The sequence below is a fragment of the Schistosoma haematobium genome, chromosome 3, assembly GCF_000699445.3.
Source record: "Schistosoma haematobium chromosome 3, whole genome shotgun sequence".
NCBI lineage: Eukaryota > Metazoa > Platyhelminthes > Trematoda > Strigeidida > Schistosomatidae > Schistosoma > Schistosoma haematobium.
In genome coordinates, this window is record NC_067198.1 from 38,358,571 (window position 1) to 38,381,269 (window position 22,699).

General features: G+C 31.9%; 1 protein-coding gene across 1 annotated transcript in view; it reads right to left on the bottom strand.

Annotated features, from left to right (window-relative positions):
• Positions 1–1,207: 1,207 nt before the first annotated feature.
• The window catches only part of DNAH3_2 (Dynein heavy chain 3, axonemal), a gene marked incomplete at both ends in the record, with an annotated part of 112,211 nt that continues 90,719 nt past the window's right edge, over positions 1,208–22,699 (bottom strand). The window contains 6 exons of the mRNA XM_051219062.1: positions 1,208–1,478; positions 2,864–2,955; positions 9,155–9,359; positions 14,433–14,722; positions 17,910–18,119; positions 21,076–21,237. Of these exons, the coding sequence (XP_051069830.1) occupies positions 1,208–1,478; positions 2,864–2,955; positions 9,155–9,359; positions 14,433–14,722; positions 17,910–18,119; positions 21,076–21,237 (1,230 nt within the window). The remainder of the gene's footprint in view (positions 1,479–2,863; positions 2,956–9,154; positions 9,360–14,432; positions 14,723–17,909; positions 18,120–21,075; positions 21,238–22,699) is intronic.

Below are 22,699 nucleotides of genomic sequence, written 5' to 3' on the forward strand. Positions count from 1 at the left end.
ATCTGTCAGATATTTATACCATACTAGTTTAGTAGTTAGGTAAGTTTATCTCTACTCCATATTTATATTTTTATCGTCAGTATAATTAACAAAAGGAACTATTCAAAAAAATATATTTGACAACCACTGACATCCATTGAATAACATCTTCAAACCCTAATGTTTCCGATTACTGCTTATAGTTTCACCACCTATACCACTATTGGGATTTGAATCGACAATTGTATCTCTGTACTAATGTGGTGTGGCAAATCGAGCTGATCTACGTACGTACGAAGTTCTACGGTGTTGCTGACTGACTGACATCCATTGAAAAGTTGTAAGAACTCATTTCATTTCATATTACTCAATATTGCATATAAATTTTCTGAACACAACCATGGAAATAGTTGAAAATCAGTTCACATTAATATGTGCAAAGATTATAAAAACATCCCCATTGAAATAAAAAATTACTTTATTAGATTGAAGGCTGTTTTTGGAATATTTTAAATCATCAATCTAATAGATAGGAATTTCCTAATATCCCATGAAATGTAATAATATCCAAAAGCACCAGATTTTAATTTATCAAATTTTGATGAATTTCAGTCAGTTTAATCGTGATCAAAGTAGCAGCAGACTCAGCAACAGTAGGTTTCAACATGCACAAAGCGAAAAGCAAAATTTTCCGATACAACACAACATGCAACAGTCCAATCACAATTGACGGAGAAGATTTGGAAGGTGTAAAAGCCTTTACATATGTGGGCAGCATCATGGATCAACATGGTGGATCTGATGCAGATGTGAAGGCGCGGATCGGCAAAGCAAGAGCAGCATATCTACAACTGACGAACATCTGGAACTCAAAACAACTGTCTCTTAACCCACACCAAAGTCATAATTTTCAATACAAATGTGAAGGAAGTTCTACTGTATGGGGCAGAATCTTGGAGAACTCCGAAAGTTGTCTACTCAAAATACTTCGGATCCATTGTCCAGACACTAACAATAACTAATGTCTATAATCTGTTAATACACTTTAATCCAACCTTTATTGATGCAATGAATAACAAAGTAAATATTTCATTGAAGATTTATTTTTAAGTAAATATTAGTTTGCATTAAAATACTCATTACTAGTTATACATCAGTACTTTTAAGTTTCTGACATGTTTAAAAAAAATTTAGTTTTTGTATGAAAAACAAACAAACAAACATTCGTTTAGTCATCTAACTGACACAAAAGAGCAGCTCCTCGTTTTATCCAATGATTTGGATTAACACTTGTTGGGAGTAATATCGGTAAAACAAAATTGGTTGAATGTCCAGTTGTAGAAAGTGTACCACGACGTTCACTTGTTTTATAAACTGGACAACTGTATCTAATTAATTTGGTTGATAATGCCTCAAGTTCCTCGCGAATTATAGGTTTCAACCAGATAATTGACATCGGTTCATTTAATATTTTTGGATATTGCTCACCAAGTTCCATGCTTCAAAAAATATATAAAACAGATGAGAAAATTCAGCCCAGATTAAAGAATGATAAATTAATTACATGGTATGAAACATTTTAAGGTGAAAATGTTGTGGCTAGAGTATCGTCATTAATATGTATGTATTGACTCTGTTGGATTCTCATTCTTACTGCTTATACTTAATAATCGGGAATCACTCCAACTCCTCGATTTAACCTCTTAACCTTTGAAACTTTGGAACCAATGCAATTTTCATTATGTAAAATAAGAACACGAAAGAACGGTGCATTGAGGACTGACTGACTCTTCGAAAACAATTCCCTAAACTAGACCCGAATCATGTTGTCACTAAACCAAAATACAATCATTTGCATACTAAAATTAACACATATATTAAAAATGCATATATAGAGGGAAATAAAGAGTCACTTTAAAAACAATCACAACGAATATAGGTCACATGAATCTATACAGAGAATACAAATGTTACAATGAACGAGGTTCCAACAAATTACCCTAGCCGAAAGTCATTGTAAATCGACACAAGAAATATTTGTCTATACACTATTATTTTGCTATCCTATCATGTCAGAAAAATCATATCAACACCTTAGTTAACAGAAAACGTATGGAATTCAAGACCTTTTCTTTGAATAATTCATATCCATGATATATAAATAAGATAAAAATAAATTCAGTGCTTATATACCTAAAAGAATTGCAATTATGTTTCTATAAGGCGGAGATACCATCTTTATTTTAATTGTCCCAAGAGTTAAAAAAACCATACCCGGCGAGACTATAATTTATGGACGAACCAATCACGTATGTGATAACTGATCTCGATTATTGGTGCGAAATTCACTCATTCATTCGGATAAATACAGTTTTGGCATTATAGTTGATGTCAGTTTGTTATGAAAATCCTAAATCTAATTTCTAACCTTAATCATCAACTGTAAATCATAATTCCAATTCTTCACATTGGTTTATAACCCTCATTTGATCCAAGTTATTAAGTGGACACTCTCAAGGTCAATCTGGCGTCTCTGAAAGGTCGTCCATAAATTATAGTCTCACCCCAAACCCTGTTATTTGTGTTTCACTGTACTAAGTTTCAATCTACAAAATTATTAAATCTCATACAAATAAGCAAAAAATTATCGAAAGTAGATTCATAAACTTAAGATTGAGAGCATACTAATAACCGGAAATTTACGGTAACACTAGTGTTTCAAAAAATATATATCCGTCCACCAATTAATGAACCGGTATACTGGTCAGTAGTTTGTTTTGTAATACAGTAAGAAAAACATGAAACCTTTAAGTTTTATTGATTGTCACAAAATAAAAAATATTTCATCTATCATAACAATTGATTATAATTGCAAAGGAATTACCTGTCATAGTCCCAACGACATCCATCCAAAAACAAGCCGTGAATATATGCCCCATCAGGAGGATCTTTAGTTTCTTTGTGTGTTGGACGAACCTGATTAAATCATACCAAAAAGTATCAATTTTTCAGAGTTCAGATTATGACTGGTTCCCGCCGGGATAATATATTATATTTAGTATATGTAAAAGTAAACATTGACCTATTCATCGTATAGTATGAAGACGAGTGAATCAGAATCGAAAATAAAGCTTTACGGATATTTGCCCAAAATTCATGTATATCGAATAACGGATGCTAGAAATATCTTCCCATAATATTCAAAGCGTTTAAAATGAAAGAAATCATGTGGAGGACAAATTATGGTGTTAAATATATAAAATATTCGGTTCTTCAATGTATATTGTACATAGTAGGCATATAGATAATATCTTAAATCTTAACTGTATACTCTCAACCCTATAACAAATGTTAACTCATTAGCATTATGTATTATGAATAAATTAATCATACTGAGTCACTTAAATTTCTAGGCAGAATTCATTCAGAAGGGGTTTTGTGGGGATTTTAGAAATTTCACTGGTTGAAGTCATGAGTCAACTGAAGATAGACCACCATGGAAAACCTGGAAGCACTGTACGGTGCCTAGCGCGAGACTAATAGGTCCTAGGTTCGAATCTCGCGGGATGCGGGATCGTGGATGCGTACTGCTCAGGAGTCCCATACTAGGACGAAACGGCCGTCCAGTGCTTCCAGGTTTTCCATGGTGGTCTAGCTTCAATTGACTCATGATTTCAATCAGTGAGAATTCATTCAATCATGTGACTATAAAGTATTTTTAACCAAACTTGATATCAATTCGTTTCTAACCAAGAGCAATGTGAAGAATAATTAAAATCTAAATGGTGTTCCTAAGAGTTTCATAAGATAGTTAATCAATGTGCATAAGTGCCAGTTTGTATGTCGTTTTTTTTGTTTTATAGGCATAGTTTTAATAGTAGAAGACTTTAAAAGATCCATTAATTATGTAAATTCTGTCTACATTTTGTAATATCTACTTTTCATTAGATTATTCGTTTACGAAATCTACTTTCTGATTGGCTGAAAACTGACTGAAAATTCATAATTGTTATTTTAACATAATCCCTATACCATACTCTTACTCTACTCAATTTGAATGTCGTTGGATATTGAACAACACTTAAATACAGTAATTTGTCAAGATATCAAGATAACAAAGTATTCATATAGCCTTTACAAAAGTTAAACAAAAGATTGTTAACGTATAAGAGATTTCTTTTGAACTCTATTAGACACTACTGATAATGTTGAGAAATAATGTATATCTTGCTAAAAACGAAATTATTAAATGATTCGATTTACGTCCAGACGACTAATAAGATCATCAAAGTATTATATAATATACTAATTGTCTTAGTAACGAAGTGAAAAGTTCTGAGTTGTTGAAAACCATTAAAATATAAAGTATAGTTTCCCTCCTAATCAGGTATATATATATATACCATTACATTGTAACGAATGCATTTATCACAATTGATTGATCACTGGGTGGTGATCAATGTCATGCTTGTCTAGTCCTTATTAGTGCAGATCAAATGCTATCGACTAAGTTGCAATGTGGCCACCAGTCTAGGTGACTCGACACTGCGGGCACTATATATTGAGATTTAGATGGTGGTTGAAATCTCGTCATCAAACGATTGAAACATGATACCATATCAACTATATTCAAATAAAGTTTATGGAAGAACACTATCTTCAAAGATAAAAATCATATTCAATGATATCAATAAAGACAAACTATCAATTACTTCAAAATCAAAAGCCAATAGATCAATGGGGATTTTTGTTCGACGTGCATAATTTTGTAAAACTCCAGTTAAAAATGCTTGTGTAAAAGAATCCAGATACCCAATAAGTTGATGGTTTATCATGAATAAACCATTCCTTAATGTAATTTTTTTTTCATTGTTGTTGTTGTTTGAAGGAAAACAAAAAAAATATAAAAAATAGAACAATCATCAGTTTATGTGAAAATTTGATTGGAAAATGAAAATGAAACCAAAAAAAAATAAAAAAAATAAAAATAAAAATGTATCTTACTTTGAAACTAGACAATTGGAATAGATTAGAATGGAATTTTAGCTGGCTTGGAATGTTTATTATTATTATTATTATTATTATTATTATTATTATTATTATTTACCATAGTGTCTTTGAATAGTGGCTTATTTTAAAGTGTGAGTAAATTATCCATTTTATTTTATTACACTAACTTTTCTTTCTTTTTTTTTCTTTTTTGGTATCTTAAATGGAAAGATATTAGATTTCAAATTTATGACAGAAAGGAATGAAGCAAAAATTTTGGAACAAATTTCTAGTTATCAAATAAAGTGGGTATTTTTTGTTGTTTCGAGAAATTTTCGAAATTATTGATATTTCACCATTTCATAATAATAATAATAATAATTACTATTATTATTAGTATTGAAGAACTACGAAAACCATCATCCAGAAGATACAAGTGTTTATTAAAAACCGTCTACGCGAAATATTTCGGATACGTTGGCCAGACATTATCAGTAACAACCTATAGTGGGAGAGAACAAACCAGATTCCAGTAGAGGAAGAAATCAGGAAGAACCGCTAGATGTGGATAGGACACACATTGAGAAAAGCACTAAACTGCATCACAAGGCAAGCTCTCAATTGGGATCCTCAAGGCTAAACAAAGGAGAGTCGGAAGATCGAATAACACATTACACTGATAAATAGAGACAGATATAAGAAGAATGAACAACAATTGGATGGAACTAGACAGGAAGGCCCAGTGGAGAGTGGGTTGGAGAATACTGGTCAGTGGCCTATGCTTCATTGGGAGTAAGAGACGTAAGTAAGTGAGTAATATTCTGAAAATAATAATTACAAAATCCACGCCAGTTTATAAACATGATCACCTTGATATACATAGTAACATTAAATGTAGAGAACAAACATGTGATATAAGATTCTTTTCAGTTTACTAGATCAAAAATTCTTCAGGTAGTACATTTAGTACATGTTTACAGTAATGAAATGTATCAGCCGGGAATTTTCGATTACTCTTGAGTGGATGTCGTGTTGATTTATGAACAGTGAATTTAAGGTCATTTCCTGCGCTTTAATGAATTTACTATAATCATCTGCAACTAGAAAAAATAAAGCAGAAGCAGATAGTATGGAACAAAAAAGATAATGATTATTAGGATAGGTTAGTTAGGTCAACCATAGTACATCTGTCAGTTTATTTTCTAATCTACTATTCATGTTAGATATTATTCAAATTAGTTAGAGTTGTCACGGTCGGTATTGATGTAAAGTAACAGCAGGTAGATGATTTTACTTAGTGAATTCTGTAATAAAAATAACTAAACTTTCAACGTTCCTAGAATCTCACTTGTGGAATAATGATACACTTAAAGGTGTTAAAATTATTAACGCTTTTACAATAGATAGGTAAGCATCAATGCAGCGAGCAAAGGATAAGAGAAATTTGTATTTTATGGATAGTATTATAGGATAAGTTACTTCACCCATAGTGATGGTGATGTGAAATGAAGGTAGGAATTTAAAAGTTACTGTTTTTAGTTCAATTTATATCAAATCTTAGTTATGTATATTGAATTTACCGCGAAAATTTCCGTTAAACATTATGTTGTCTTTATGTATTTATTCAAAATTTATTTGGAAATAGACAGAAATCATTACCTTCAGTAAAGATAATAACCATTATGAATACTATATATATATAGGCTTAAAGTTTATAAGTAAAGTGAATCACAGTGAACTATTTATTTTGTTCATGGAAAATTTTACTGAATATATTTTCAGTATGTTTCCTAATTTTTAAAAGCCATCTAACTGAAGATTTCTTTCTTTCAAATGAACATAAACTATCCTTAGTAAGGGATAATGATGAAATATGCTTATTAGAACAACACATATAAGCGAACAATTGTTTTCAATTAGATCGTCATCAGGCTTTACTCTAATATATATGAATATATATACGAAAATGTTAAACCAATCAAGGCAATGTGGGTCAATAATCACAATGAAATAAAGTTACCACGCATAATAGGTAAAATTCATGTTGATAATAGGAAGACAAGTGTACTGATAGTAGTAAGAATAATAAAATACGATAACAAAAGTCATCAATAGTTAAACATTCGAAATAGGAGGTCAAAAGTGGGTAAACAGACTGGGAATAGTCATCATAAAACATTAAAACCATTATGTAATAAGAAGTAAGTAAATAATTAGATAGTAAAGAATACAAACGGCAAGAGGTGGAAAATGACAAACAAATAATGGATGTGAAAATAAGGTTAATGATAAAAAAAATAGAATAAAATAAATAAACAATGATAATCATAGGAATTTAAAAAATAATCGTTTGTTAAGTTATAACTGTCCATGGAAGGGATAGGGGGGTTACGAATTTCTTCTGTACACATAAATTGAGGTTATATGTACGAATTCCCATGGCTTCAGCTATATGTAGGAGGTGGGAACGAACTCCGTTGGGAAATGATGGAGGTATACAATAGATCATTCGAAATGATTTCGATTTATCTACAGCATGACCGCTATCAATAATACATTTTAACAGAAAACCCTTCTGAAACTACTTTTTAATATATGTATACTTTATCTGATGTAATTTCATGATCTAATCTATAAACTAAAATAAATTTAAACTTATAAAAGATTTTGTATATAATGAAGAAAAAAAAGCTTAGTATATAAATTGTCAGCAAGAACTGTCACTTCCTTAAATCACAATTCTATGGAGATACTGTTAATGATGTTCTGCATGATAGATTAGCTATAATAGTAAAAATAAATGTTTCTTACATTAATATGTAAGTTGTGTCAAATAATTTAATCAATAAGCTATTGAGCATCTCCTAGCCTGGTTTATAAGGCTCTTAAAAAGTCAATACACGACTTCCTTTTATGATAGCTAGTCAGTTTTAATCAAATTGTAGATCAAATCAAATCATTCAACGTAATTTATCTATTCAATTTCAATTTTCTCAATACAATTTGATCATGCCTTTTTCTCATAAAGTTATAATGATTCATGTCAGAAAAACCCGAGTCGTTGTGTAGAAAAGCAGATCTGAATATATTCTACGACTAAAGAAGACCTAAATAGATGATCTCTACATACTTCTCATATATATATAATCGTATTCTTCTTATTGCGTAGTTTTTAATCAATTTTACTTGTTACGATTAGTTATGTAATCTATTCGATTACTATAACCGACACATAAATTCTCTTTTGATGGAGTTTTGTTCTCTGAGCTGGATGGTTTGGTCGTGGAGCTTTCATCGTTCTTCTGAACGACATCATCAGCACAAACTTCAGATAGAAATGAAGTGTTCGAATTTCTCCACATGTAGTTCACAGCTTGTTCTGTACACCTCGACGTTGATTGGTTCTTATTGACTTTAAATTTGTCATTGTTTACTTCTTTGTTTTGGTTGTGTCCCCCATTGGTTTGATATTTGTTCCTATATTTTCCTGATTGGTTGATAAATTGGATCGATATCAATGTGCTTATTGATTGCTGATTGACCTGAGTGCCAGGCTTCTAAAAATACTCTGGTGTTTTTGGAATTTCCTCTGTCTAAGATTTCCATATTTTTCCAATCGAATGAGTGTCCGCAATAAGAACCAATCAACGTCGAGGTGTACAGAACAAGCTGTGAAATGTATATGGAGAAATTCGAACACTTCACTCCTATCTGAAGTTTGTGCTGATGATGTCGTTCAGAAGAACGATGAAAGCTCCACGACCAAACCATCCAATTCAGAGAACAAAACTCCATCGAAACCATCCACCTGAGCTACAAATCTTTTCCACCATCACATAAATTCTCTATAATGATTTTTTAAATTTTTTTATATTTGTATACAAATATTAATGCAAATTAGAGTTAATCCTGATAAAAGTCTAACTGGAAATAGGTATTGGTTTAGTGCTTCCTAGTTTACAATAGTTATTTGATCATTCTACCCATGATGTAAAGCTTCATGTTCAACAATCTCCATAACACTATAATGGGAAAACAGTTTTATTTAGTCATATATGTGGGGTTTTTAAATAATGAACATTTTTTAAATGACGAAATATGTCTGACTATAATAAAGAAATATTCAAATACCTATAAATGATAATTGCTAAATATTACACTTAATATAAATACTACATAAACATACTTGAAAGAAGTTTAACCTTGCAATAAGATCACTGATATATGATCCAAGCGGCTTTAAACTTGGATATGATCGATGTGCCCATATAGCTGGTAACTTTCCAATAGACAAAGCAGTTGCTAAGGATTCTAAACTATCAGACATAATTGCAAGACCTTTGATTGCTTTTCTAAGATCATTCAATGTTGATTTGATAATTGTTGTTAAACTACAAATTAAAAATTAAAAAGTTAAATATCTTGGAGTGTTTTTAGTTACATTTCGGTTGTTATGTGTAATACTTTTATCCATTTAAGAATGATTTGATTTCATAATAACTTTCTGAGGTGTCGGTACATTTGATTATTATCAATATAACAGAAAGATCTAATATGACCGGAAGGATACTAATCTAATAATATGTCAGTGAAGTTTCTATACAATTCTCATAGTATTACTATACACGTTTTAATCGAGTCAATTAAACTTGCTAAATACTTTATAAATAAGCTTGTCTTCTTGTAACATGAAACTACGCTCTTTGTCAATCAAATACTTTTGTTTTATGATATCTATTCACTAAGAGTTTCAGATAAATCAAACAATTTCCTTCTCAACTCTATAAGTCTACCCAAAAATAATTCAGGTGATTAATCCCATATCCGTATAAGCATGTAATTTTCCTTTATCATGAAGAAAATGAATACTTATCAGCGTTTCATTAAGCGGGAAATCAAAACTTTCCTGTATTTGAAGTAGAGATTTCAAAAGTAGATAAGAAGTCAAGAAAAGATTAATTTGAAAGGTTTTATTAGCTAAATACAGAATTATGTCCGTCTGATATTTTGTCTAACTTTCAATTTAGAAAATTTGCATATCTTAATTCATCATTTTAACTACATTTCATAGTACTAGGAGAACACTATTCAAACCAAGAGATGTCATGTATCAAAGGTAGTCCTAATGAGACCTATCTCATATGAAGTAGTAAATAATTAAAAGAACCAATTTCTCAACTCATTGAGTGAGATATATGTAAACAACACTTCCAAGTGGTGTTAATTCACTCAACAAACATTAGAATTGATATTACGACTGAAAAATTAAGTCTTGTGAGGAAAATAATGACAATATTGATTGCTTACCATTCATATTATAAAACCAGAAGAATCACAATAAATTAAAACAGATTTCCTTTTCATTGAAAATCTAAGCATTAAAATACCTCATTACAAGTTATTAGAAACAGTAAAGTATGAGAATTTATTAATAATCAAGGTTGATCAAAAACAACAGAAAAGTGTAGTAAGGCGAAAACTAGGATCTATTTCATATTGGTAACAGACACTTCTACTATATGTGAAAATTATATTTGAGATAATCTCAGCAATTGAAATTTAAAATAATTCCAACGTTTCATCCAACAAACTTATCTGTACTTCTTCAGAGTAATAATCAATATCAAAATCATCAAAGAAATATATAGCATTTAACAATCAAATCAGATCAAATCTATACTGTGCTAATCCAATCATAATTGAAGAAGTTCAGAGAAGTTTGTTGAACGAAACGTTGGACTTATTTTAAATTTCAACCACTGAGATTATTTCAGAATATAATTTTCACATATAATAACTTCTCTATACTTGGCGTCCAATTTTTGTCAAACTATTCGTTCTATTATTGACGAATATTCGTATAGACACTTCTACTGTTCTAATGATATTTTAAAGTGCTGAACTAGATAATATCATCGTCCTCATCAACATCATCATCATCAGCATCCAGGGATAGATCTCCTAGGTTTACACTTTCACTCAAATAAATAAATTTCTAGGTATTAAGCATTTGTGATCACTTAAGACTGACCAGTTGATATCAATAAACAACTTAAAATTCAGTGGCGGATAACATGAATAGATAATTAGCATTATTCTAATTAGTTTATTTACGTCAAGATAAATTACATTGAGACGAATATAATTTTACTGAAGAATATATTGTTTCCAACCAAGATTATAGAAAAAAAACAATATATGCAAACTAATGTCGATACTGTCTAATTTATATGCAGAAATTTATTGACATACTTCTTTATCATGAAGGTATATTTCTGAAGGATAACATAGATTTTTGTGATTATTTCATTAATCAAGTATAACTTGGTTACATTTTTGCTTATTTTAAAAAAACAATGATATTCATGGTAAGCAACACAACAAAATTATGGGGAAGAATGGGATACAGTGGATAGCTAGGATGCAGCTGGACGAACTAGACTTTGCAGAAGACTTAGCTATTCTATCTCACACGCAACAACAAATGCAAGAGAAAACAGTGTTGCAGCAGATTCAGCAACAGTAGGTCCAAACATGCACAAAGCGAAAAGCAAGATTCTCCGATACAACACAACATCCAACAATCCAATCACACTTCACGGAGAACATTTGGAGGATGTAAAAACCTTTACATATCTGGACAGCATCATTGATGAACACAGTGGATCTGATGAAGATGTGAAATCGCGGATCGGCAAAGCAAGAGCAGTATATCTACAAGTGAAGAACATCTGGAATTCAAAACAACTATCAACCAACACCAAGGTCAGAATTTTTAATACAAATGTCAAGACAGTTCTACTGTAGTGGGTGGAAACCTGGAGAACTACGATAGCCATCATTCAGAAGATACAAGTGTTTATTAACAGTTGTCTATGCAAAATACTTGTGATTCGTTGGCCGGATACTATTAGCAACAACCAAATTTGGGAGAGAACAAACCAGATTCCAACTGAGGAAGAAATCAGGAAGAAGTACTGGATGTGGATACGACACACATTTAGGAAAGCACCGAACTGCGTCACAAGGCATTCCCTCACACGGAATCCGCAAGGCTAAACAAAGGGGAGCCGGAAGATTGAATAACACATTACACTGATAAATGGAGACATGCATGAGAAGAATGAACAACAATTTGATAGAATTAGAAAGGAAAGCCCATTACAGAGTGGGTTGGGGAATGCTGGCCGGCGGCCTATATGACACTGGAAGTAACAACAGTTAGTAAATAATACGGCCATATATATATATATATATATATATATATATATATATATATATATATATATAGAGAGAGAGAGAAATTGTATCGATTGTGTGTATTATACTCATATTTCCTGGAAAGTATATTACATAAAGTCCACTGTGTTGTAACGAGTTAATTATAGCTTCTTGTTCCAGATATCTTGTTGCATAGATGAAACCTACTTTTAATGTTCTTTTTTTGAGTGACATAATCATTGGGAATTGCAGATATGAGAAACATACCGACAAATGTCTTTTTTCAAATTTTCCTATGAATGTGAATTTATTCAACATTTTATATCTTCTGCTTATTCTTTTTTTGTGGTTTAGTAATGTGAAAACTAGCAAAGATAAAATCTTGTGGGATGTTGTTTGTTACAGACGTCTGTAGTAGTCGCTAAAATGTAATAATGCATAATCAATAATAGTTACTTTATGGATAAATATATATATTTTTTGGTGCTTATCTCATCTACTTTAATGTCAGTAATTTTCATCACCTAAGAAGGACGACTACTTATCGAAGGCATATTTGAGAGGAATTTAAAATTATTTTCTCAGTGAGTTACAGAAGCTATGATACTTATTATTATTATTATGCTTTACTCAGTATTGTATTTTTGGTACAATATAGAATTCTCAGCACGAAGTATTTCAACAAGTTTCCGTTTCTTAATTTTTAATCGATCCTGACGACAAATATTGAGTGATCGCCAGGTAGATGTCAGCAGTTTAGGAGTCGACTTTTGAATAATATTCATAATTTTCCACGCATATTTCCAGCCACTACTATATCTTTAATTGTACTTTATGTAATTTGTACAGAGATAGGCCATAAACGTTTTACGAACTCACCCGAAGAGGTTATGAGTATAATAGATATAATGATGTGTTAAAACAAACAAATCACTTGTTGAAATATCTAAATGGCAGGATCAGGTAGCCCAAATATTCAAGATGGTTACCCACGTTCTGCTGCTTTTGTTCGTATCATCATATTGGTAATAGAAACGGTTAATAATCCATTATTTGGACCATTTCAATAATTCAACTCACATAATTTTTTCTAAAAACTATTATATGTTAGTCAAGATTATATCGTAAGTTGACAATAAAATAATGATTTCTGAGAATATCTTATTGTATTAGCATTTCACAAGCTTCAGCAGGTTTGTTTTAAAACTCTGTAAATACAGTTTGAAGGAAAGCTGAAATATAATTTAATGACTTTATAGTGTGGATTTGACCGTTTTTCATATATGGTTAGCATTATCTACTGTTTCCCTAACATTCTGAGTGATAATCTAGGTTAAGCGATGTCTATGTTATCCACGAATACCCGAAAGTATCCAAACAATTTGAAACAACTGTAGTTTACGAGTAGTGTGAAGACTGTGGTGAAGTATTCAAATATTTCATTTCTCATCTCGAAATCCATTTAAAGATAGAAAAGGATTCTGCTGTAAAAAGATCAGTCAATAGGAGTTGCTTTCAGTACTACTTATGTTCAACCTTGTCACTGTGTTGACCGAATTATTGAGTTACTCAAGTGGTTTCCTGATCAGTTTATGTTTTAATGATTATTTTAATCGAAAATTTATATAACCTAGAGGAGGAACGAATAGAACTCTATGCAACCGTTGTATGGATGAGTCGTCACAAAGTAAAACAAACAGGAATTCCGAACATCTAATATTGATTTTTTAGATTGAGTTCATAGCAAAAACTATTCGATAGGAAAACTGTTGGGATTTTGACCAGAAGAAATACAAACATCACAGAATTTTTAGAAGCTGGTCACTTATATAAGTCAGTAATCAGCAAACATATAAAAATCGACTCAGTTCGCCAAACAATTAGAAAAATCAAGGACAAATTTAGTATCAAGATTCAGATCAAAGGGAGAGACAATCGTCATAAATATGGATGAACAACCAGTAAACATCAATATCGACATTACAAGCTATCAGTCATAGTTCACTTCTACACGAATTTAGTGGTGATGATATTGTGCAGAACAACAATGAGGGGATCACGAATATAATTATTCAGGTAAGAGAATGTAACTCCATCAAAAAGACTACGAGAACTAATGGATACGAATTGAATTCAATTTGAGTTGATTGGAGATGATCAATTGCTATCAAGAATTAATGAAATAAATTAAAGAAAGTAGTAACATCAATGGATGAACTAAATTCATATTTGCTTCAACTAACTTATTAAAACGTTCCATTTCTTGTACAAGAACAGTATTCATACTTTCTTCATACTTGACTGGATATTTTTTATATGCTTCAGATATATCAAAGGCGTTTGGTAATTTACCCAGGATATCATTAGCTATTGCATCAATTCGTGAATCCGTAAATCCACCCACTTCCGATGATGTCTGACCAACAGTTAATAGAATTGAATCAAACAATGTGCGTGTTTCACTCAACTCCCGTGTGATATCAACATTTCCATGCATTCCAAACACTTCAGGAGCTTGTATAGCGGGCAAACCCTAAATGTAATAAATAAATCATATATCATTAAGTTTATTTAAACATTGCTTTATACTAGTTGTTTCATCAATAAAATGGAAACCTATAATCTACTATACAACAAAATGAAAGACTGATTTTCTTTGATGATATCCACTATCTGCACTCAGTTCTGTAGACATTTGGGCTTGGAAACTAGTACTCTTTGTTCAAACGCTGGTAACATATGTAACTGATTTTAAACAATTATAATTGCAAAACTTATTTTATTACAATTGCAATCAATAAAGATCTATAAATAACGGCAAATAAGAACTTTCGTCTAAGTTTGAACGAATAGTTTCACAATATTTGGGCGCCGAGTTAATTTGAGACATTAAAAAGAAGAATATATTTGTAAAATCTCAGCGAATGAATTTTAAGTAAATCCAACGTTTCGTCTGGCAATCTGGTCCAAGCTTTTTCAAGGAAAATATAATCAAACAACAAAATTATCGAATATAAATAGGTACAAGGTTCTTCGGTTTACTGTATACTGAATAAGTCATCCAATCAACGTGAAGGATTTTTTATAAATAGGTATTTGTATTAATGTGTAAGAGACATGTTTATATGAAAATAATAAAGGTCAAACAATTAAAAGTTCAAGCAAAGATGGATAGTGGCCAGCAGTGGAATGCAGGACGCGCGTTTCGTCCTGTTTGGGACTCGTCATCTGGATGTACCTGCATCTCAGAGTTGATGTTCACTCTGGGACTCGAACTCAGTACCGTTCGCTTCAAACGCCATCGCGTTATCCACTTAGCTACTGAGTCCTGATAGCCACTTGCTTGTGCAATGAGTTGAAGTTTAATTCACTTGATATTGCTTTACTTGAATCTTCCCACTGATGTTTTTAGGACTGAATAACGCGATGGCGTTTGAAGCGAACGGTACTGAGTTCGAGTCCCAGAGTGAACATCAACTCTGAGATGCAGGTACATCCAGCTGACGAGTCCCAAACAGGACGAAACGCGCGTCCAGGATTCCACTGCTACCCACTATCCATCTTTGCTTATAATGCTTGTAAATTAAGGCAATATCGAGGCATACACACAGTATGCACATATGCCAATAAGAGACTGATCAATTTCAGTCCTAAAACATCAATGGGAAGATTCAAGTAAAAACAATATCAAGTGAATTAAAAGTTCATTTGAAAATAACCAAGGGGAAAGAAAGAATAAGAAAAATTGTCGTGTTATCCAAGGCCATAGAATGACTTAAGGATTACAAAGTAAATTCAAGGTTATAACAAACTTGTTTTTGTACACATAAGGACAAGGTATGTGTTATTGAAGCAAAAACGTGTTAAGACAGCAGAATGTGTTTATACGCAAGTGATGTGAGAAGAAATTTCATTCAACTAAATATTGACTACGGTCTGTGTATATTAAGAAAACAGATCATTTTTATATATGAAATGAATCAAAAATGCCACAGCCTGCATTAAATGAAGATAAATAAGATAAATAAACAAAATAAAAGAGGAATGTATATGTTGTCTTAACACCCTTTTGGTTCCATAACACATACCTTGTCCTTATGTGTACAAAAACAAGTTTGTTATAACCTTGAATTTACTTTGTAATCCTTAAGTCATTCTATGGCCTAGGATAACACGACAATTTCTTATTCTTTCTTTCCCCTTAGTTATTTTCAAATGAAGTTTTAATTGTTTGACCTTTATTATTTTCATATAAACATGTCTCTTACACATTAATACAAATACCTATTTATAAAAATCCTTCACGTTGATTGGATGACTTATTCAGTATACAGTAAACCGAAGAACCTTGTACCTATTTATATTCGATAATTTTGTTGTTTGATTATATTTTCCTTGAAAAAGCTTGGACCAGATTGCCAGACGAAACGTTGGATTTACTTAAAATTCATTCGCTGAGATTTTACAAATATATTCTTCTTTTTAATGTCTATATATAACGGTGTTACTTAATTAACGAAAACGTGGATGGTTCTCTGAACCTAAGTTTCTTCCTTGTCGATACTCATCAAAAAGTTGTGCCTGATAACTTGAGAGACTTATGCAGAAATAATAATTTCATCACACTTCTTCATTAGGAGCCATTAACATTGCACTATTCAAGCTGTCTAGATATCAAGCATGCGTCTCTGTGTCGAGTCACTTAGACTAGTGACTACGCAATGTAATGATCAATATAATTAAGCCAATCATATGGGGTAGACTATATGACGCTAGTTGTCGTTATTAGTGTTAAGTGGATTCCTCAAACATACATATCAAATAAATCAATTAAGTATGGCTGATTAGTTTTAAATGAAACTGAAAAAGATATTAATATTCCTTCTCAAAATATACTTCAAATTGTCATCGGCCTTGTGGCTCCCGAAGAATATCGACTTTTACCATAAGGCGTCATATTACTTCCTTCAACTTCCAGGACAGAGAACAAACTAGCTTGCAGCTGAAGAGGAAATTATGAAAAGATGAAAGAAGATAGGACGCACATTGAGGAAATCATCAAACGGCATCACGATGCAAGCCCTAACTTGGAATCCTGAAGGGAAATGGGAAAGAGAAAGACCAAAGAACACACTGCATCGAAAACTGGAAGCATACATGAAAAGGATGAATAGCATCAGGAAAAAACTGCAAAGTATTGCCCACGACAAGGTTGGGTAGATAATGCTGATGGGCAGTCTATGCTCCTCGACGAGTGGTAACAGGCGTAAGTAAATAACATGTAGTAAACAGCATTTCAGTAATTCGAAACAATGCAAAAGATACTGACAGAATTATTCTATGTTGTCAACAGTCTATCTTCTAAGGTGAATAGCCAAAAGATAAAATTTGTAATCTTACGCTAAATAAAGTTGTTTGGAACTTAAGTATGTCATTTTGTAACATATGAATGTGTACCTTTATTAATCAACTGTGTAGAACGTGAAACAGCTTAAATTATTTTACCTCAGCGAGGAGTTCATCTCAAGATTATTTGACTCGCACTTCAGGTTTAACTTCTTAGATCAAAATTTATTGAAAATCTTACAATTATTGAGCACAGTAAGATTATTAAAATACTCAATTACTACCGTTAGAGTTTCCATTCATAATTCGGTTTGTTCAGTTTATAAATTATATACACAGTATAAATGTAATAAAACACATTTCATTTGACTTACTTTAATAAATTCCAAATATTCATTATATTCCATTTTGGGTGGAGCATAATACAAACCACTTGGAGAAAATTTATAGTGTGGATCACTTACAACATTTTGACATAAGAAATCTAATAATATTGTCATTAAACATCTACGGTCACGTTCATCTGTTACTCGACCACCATAGTTACATTCACCAGTCATATACTGGATAGCATCATATGGAACCTGTCAATGAATAATAATAATAATATGAATAACAAATTTTACTGTTATCAGAGTGTACTACATGTATTTCAATGACAAATACATCAAATTTAAGAGTTATATGAAAACTAATTCAAATCTTAAAGAGAAAGAATGTATTTGTAAAATCTCAGCCGGATGAATTTGAAGTACATCTAACGTTTCGTCTGGCAATCTGGTTCAAGTTTTCTCAAGGAAATATTTACTTCAAATTCATTCGCTGAAATTTTACAAATACATTCCTCCTCTTTAATGTTCCACATCAACTCGGCAGCCAAATACTCTAAAACTATTCGATCAAATTTAGACGAAAGTTCTTATCTAATTCAGATCATTCTCTCTAACTTCGGCGAGACTATAATTTATGGACGAACCAATCAGGTATAAGATAATAGGTCTCGGAAATTCAATCATCCATTTGGCTAAATAGAGTTTTGGGCATTATAGTTGATGTCAGTTTGTGATGAATACCCGACATCTGATTCCTAACCTTAACCACAAACTTTAAATCATAATTCTAATTCCTCACATTGGTTTATAACCTTCATTTGGTCCTAGTTACTAGCTGTACACTCTCAGGGTCACTTTAGCGTTGCTCCAAGGTCGTTCATAAATTATAGTCTCACCATTTTATCTTATTTTCAAAATTCTTCTCTTCTGTTGAATATCTTTAACTTCATAAACTAAGAATACTTGTCAGAATTGTAGCAAATATTCATTTTGTTTCTTCATTACCAGTATTTAGGTGTGTAATTTTTAAATCCTGTCCTGTATTAAATGGATATAGAAGTTTCAAATTTCATTTCTTAATCAGTATATTGTCTTTTCGACTTGACAGTTCGGTGCATACGGCTTGGTAAATTAAAATTTACATGTAATGTTTTCATTATCAGTTCTTAATAATTTCTGAATTACGTAACTAATAATATAACAAATAATGCATCAACCGAGAAATCATCATATGCACAAATTCAGTACTACCTTTATGTATTACATGTATTATATTTTTCACGCCAAAAATTATCATTAGCTCGCTAGTGACTAACATCTGGAGGAAACCCCCAGATATCTAGTGAGAATGAGTGACCAGTGGAGTTAAACCTTCTCGAGTGTGAGGCAGGTGCCCACTGAAGACAATAAATGATGGTTACTCAATATTGTGGATTGTTTGGAGTTAGACATCGATAATGGTGGATGACGACTCAGTGATCTGAAGGTTAAATGTTTGTACTCGAGACCGAAGGTGATGGTTTCGATTTGTGGTTGCATGGTCGTAGATGTGCGCCTCAAGGTTAGTCACATATTAGGCCGAAACGATTGTATAGTGCTTGTATGTTTTCAATGGTGGTCTGAATTACATCGGTTCAGGATTTCAGTGAAATTCTACAAACTCCATATCCTAATGCTTAAAATTCGTGGATGTGTTAAGAATAAACTTTCACATTAGGCCATATCTATATACATCTCTAAGTGAATTTACTGTTGTGGAGTAGGTCATATTCGTGTTACATAACAAACGCTTTCCAAACGTATCTCATGACAATACCAAGCATAGTTTTTAAAATGGGATTGAAAAACAATGAGTAGCTCAATACAGGAGCACCTAACCAACTCTTGTTATATTACTTCCAAAGATCATACTTCATAATGATCTACAGCCTAAGCAATTGGATTGGAACGAAGCAAAAGCATTAATTCAAGTTTGAATTCTTTGTATAAACGTCAAACGTGCAACTATAGCATGTATGACTTGCTCCAGTATGTTTTGGTCTCGTTTTTTTTGTTTTGATTGGTAATCTTGTACTTTTTAAATCATAATCGGTTGTTATTTATTAACCTCCGACTTTTTTTCATGTTTATTAGTCGATTGTTATTATGACCTTTATGTTTTTCATTGCTTCCTTTATATTTATTGAATGAACGATTAATTTCCATATTTCTGATCCGTAAATTATTTTCATTCACGTAGTTTTCTTTAATATTTAAATCATTATACAACCTTGACTTTCTAAACATCGGATCATTTTATGATGAAATCTCTTTTTCATTGAAATCATGAACTGATCAATTTTAGATCATGATTGATTGATTCACGATTTCAATATAAATTCAACAATCGAGATTAGGTAGTGGTTGGGGGTAGTCGACAGGAAACCCTGGACTCGAGTTTCGTGCTATTTGGCACTCGTCAGTAAGGTGTACCTGTGATCTTGAGGGAACTGGTGCTCCCTGGCGGATTCGATCTCGTGTCACTCAGCTTCACAATCAAAGACGTTACCACTGAGCTATCCGGGCCGCGACCGACCTCTTGTAGTATTGATATGTAATCACAATTGATTGATCACTGGGTGGTGATCAATGTCATGTGTATCGAGTCCTTATTTAGTGCAGATCGAATGCGGGATTTAATCCGCCAGGGAGCACCAGTTCCCTCAAGATTACAGGTACACCTTACTGACGAGTGCCAAGTAGCACGAAACCCGGGTCCAGGGTTTCCTGTCGACTACCTCCAACCACCATCTGATCTCAATATATAGTGCCCGCAGGGTCGAGTCACCTAGACTGGTGGCCACATTGCAACATAATCGATAGCATTCGATCTGTGAATTACTATCGCTCAATTTTATGGACTAGTTGAAGTTAGATATTAACACCTTTGGATGCCGGCTCAGTGATTTAGATTTTCGTTTGAAATAATGAAAAACATGTCTTCATGCTGTAAATGTTGAAAAAACGTTATGTGGATGCCGATGATTTGTTTTACTTAAGTGCTCAATAGTTTAGTTTCATGAACAAAGTACACATTTCCCAACAAAAGATTACTAGGATGAATGTTCAATAGACAGCAGAACATATATTAAGATTAATGAATAATTTTAAGAGAGACGAAATACTCATGAAGAATTTTATGTAAAACTTAATTTTCACTAATTCTAACCTTATCATATTCGTTTACAAACATTTGTAACTGTCTGACTGATATACGTAAGTCTGATTCATTAAATCCATAAGGTATATTCCATCCAAGTGGACCAAATTTAATACGTTCTTGTACAAGAGCATGAAAGAAACACAAGCCGAATAATAATTTCTCAAAAATCTGAAATTAGATATATAAAAATACAGTATAATTAATCCAAAAGAAAACATTGGAAAAACATTTTTTCTCAAAGTCCAGTATTAACTTCATAGCTAATGTCGTTAATTACGAACAAGAATCTACATTAACGAACTGGTAGTAATTTTTCACCACAAATAATCTCGAGACTTGAAGAAGTTATCAAAAAAAGTTGTTAATGATGATTCTGATTGTAAATGGTTTATTTTGATACATCAATTCTAGAGATTGTAAAGGGACATTCAAGATATATATAAAGTGTTAAGTCCATTAAGTCATGTTTCATAATATTCAAAAACCACGGCAATGAGTAGGTCTGAAGTTATTTAATGCGTAGTTTGTTTCTTTCTCTCAAAGTTAAAAACGAAAATTTTATCTTAACCAGTCACATATGTTTCTTTTTTACTTTCTAATATTAAATTCGACCTCCACGACCAAACCATCCAACTCAGAGTACAAAACTTCATGAAAACCAATTTTTCTGTAGTAGTATTGAGTTTTACAACCAGGATAACCCATAAATAAAGGTTTCATTGCCTTTGTGGAATAATTGTTATAGGAAAAAATTCCAAGTGAAATTACTGATAAAGCACTTAACTTACAAAATTATCCTACGAACCCACTAACTTTTCCCTCCAATTCAGATTAATTCCTTTTAGGCTATACATTGCAATATGTTTTAGTTAAGTTATAATGTACGAGAACACAAGCGGGGACAACGAGATGTATTAAAGTTATTTAGTAAAATTTGAAAATCATATGTTCAATACTTGATTTGCAAAATGTTCATCACTTATCTCAAACTTCATTATTCCTTCATTTCCATAACAATTATCCTTTGTTCCTAATCCTGTTCTCTTAGATTCGATCTTACCAAACTTACGCTGTCAGCTGTTCCATTTCCGACTGGTGTTCTATACTACTTATATCGATATAATTGAAACAGACACAACACATAATTACTTGACTGATTCATATTTTAATGAGTATCAATTACAGATTGTAATCTAACAGTAAATAATTATCTTCCATTTATTAACTCATAACACTACAATACAATATTTAACATAATTAATAGTTTACCCTTATAAATTAAATACATAACAAAGTTCTAGATTTTCGGCCAGACTATACTTTATAAACGACCTTTGAGTGACACCAAAGTGACCTTGAAAGTGTCTAGCTAATTACTAGGGTTAAATGAAGGTTTTAAACCAGTGTGAGAAATTAGAATTATGATTTACAGTTGATGGTTAGGGTTAAGAACTAGATTTAAGGTTTTCATCAAGAACTGACATTGTGGTATGGGTTACTTATATCCACACAAGTAGTATATAACGGTGGTCAGGCATAGAATGTATTTCAGTAGAAAGTCGACGATGAAAGAACAGGAACGGAACGCAATTGGTATAAAAACGCATGAACAATTAAATCTGAGACAATG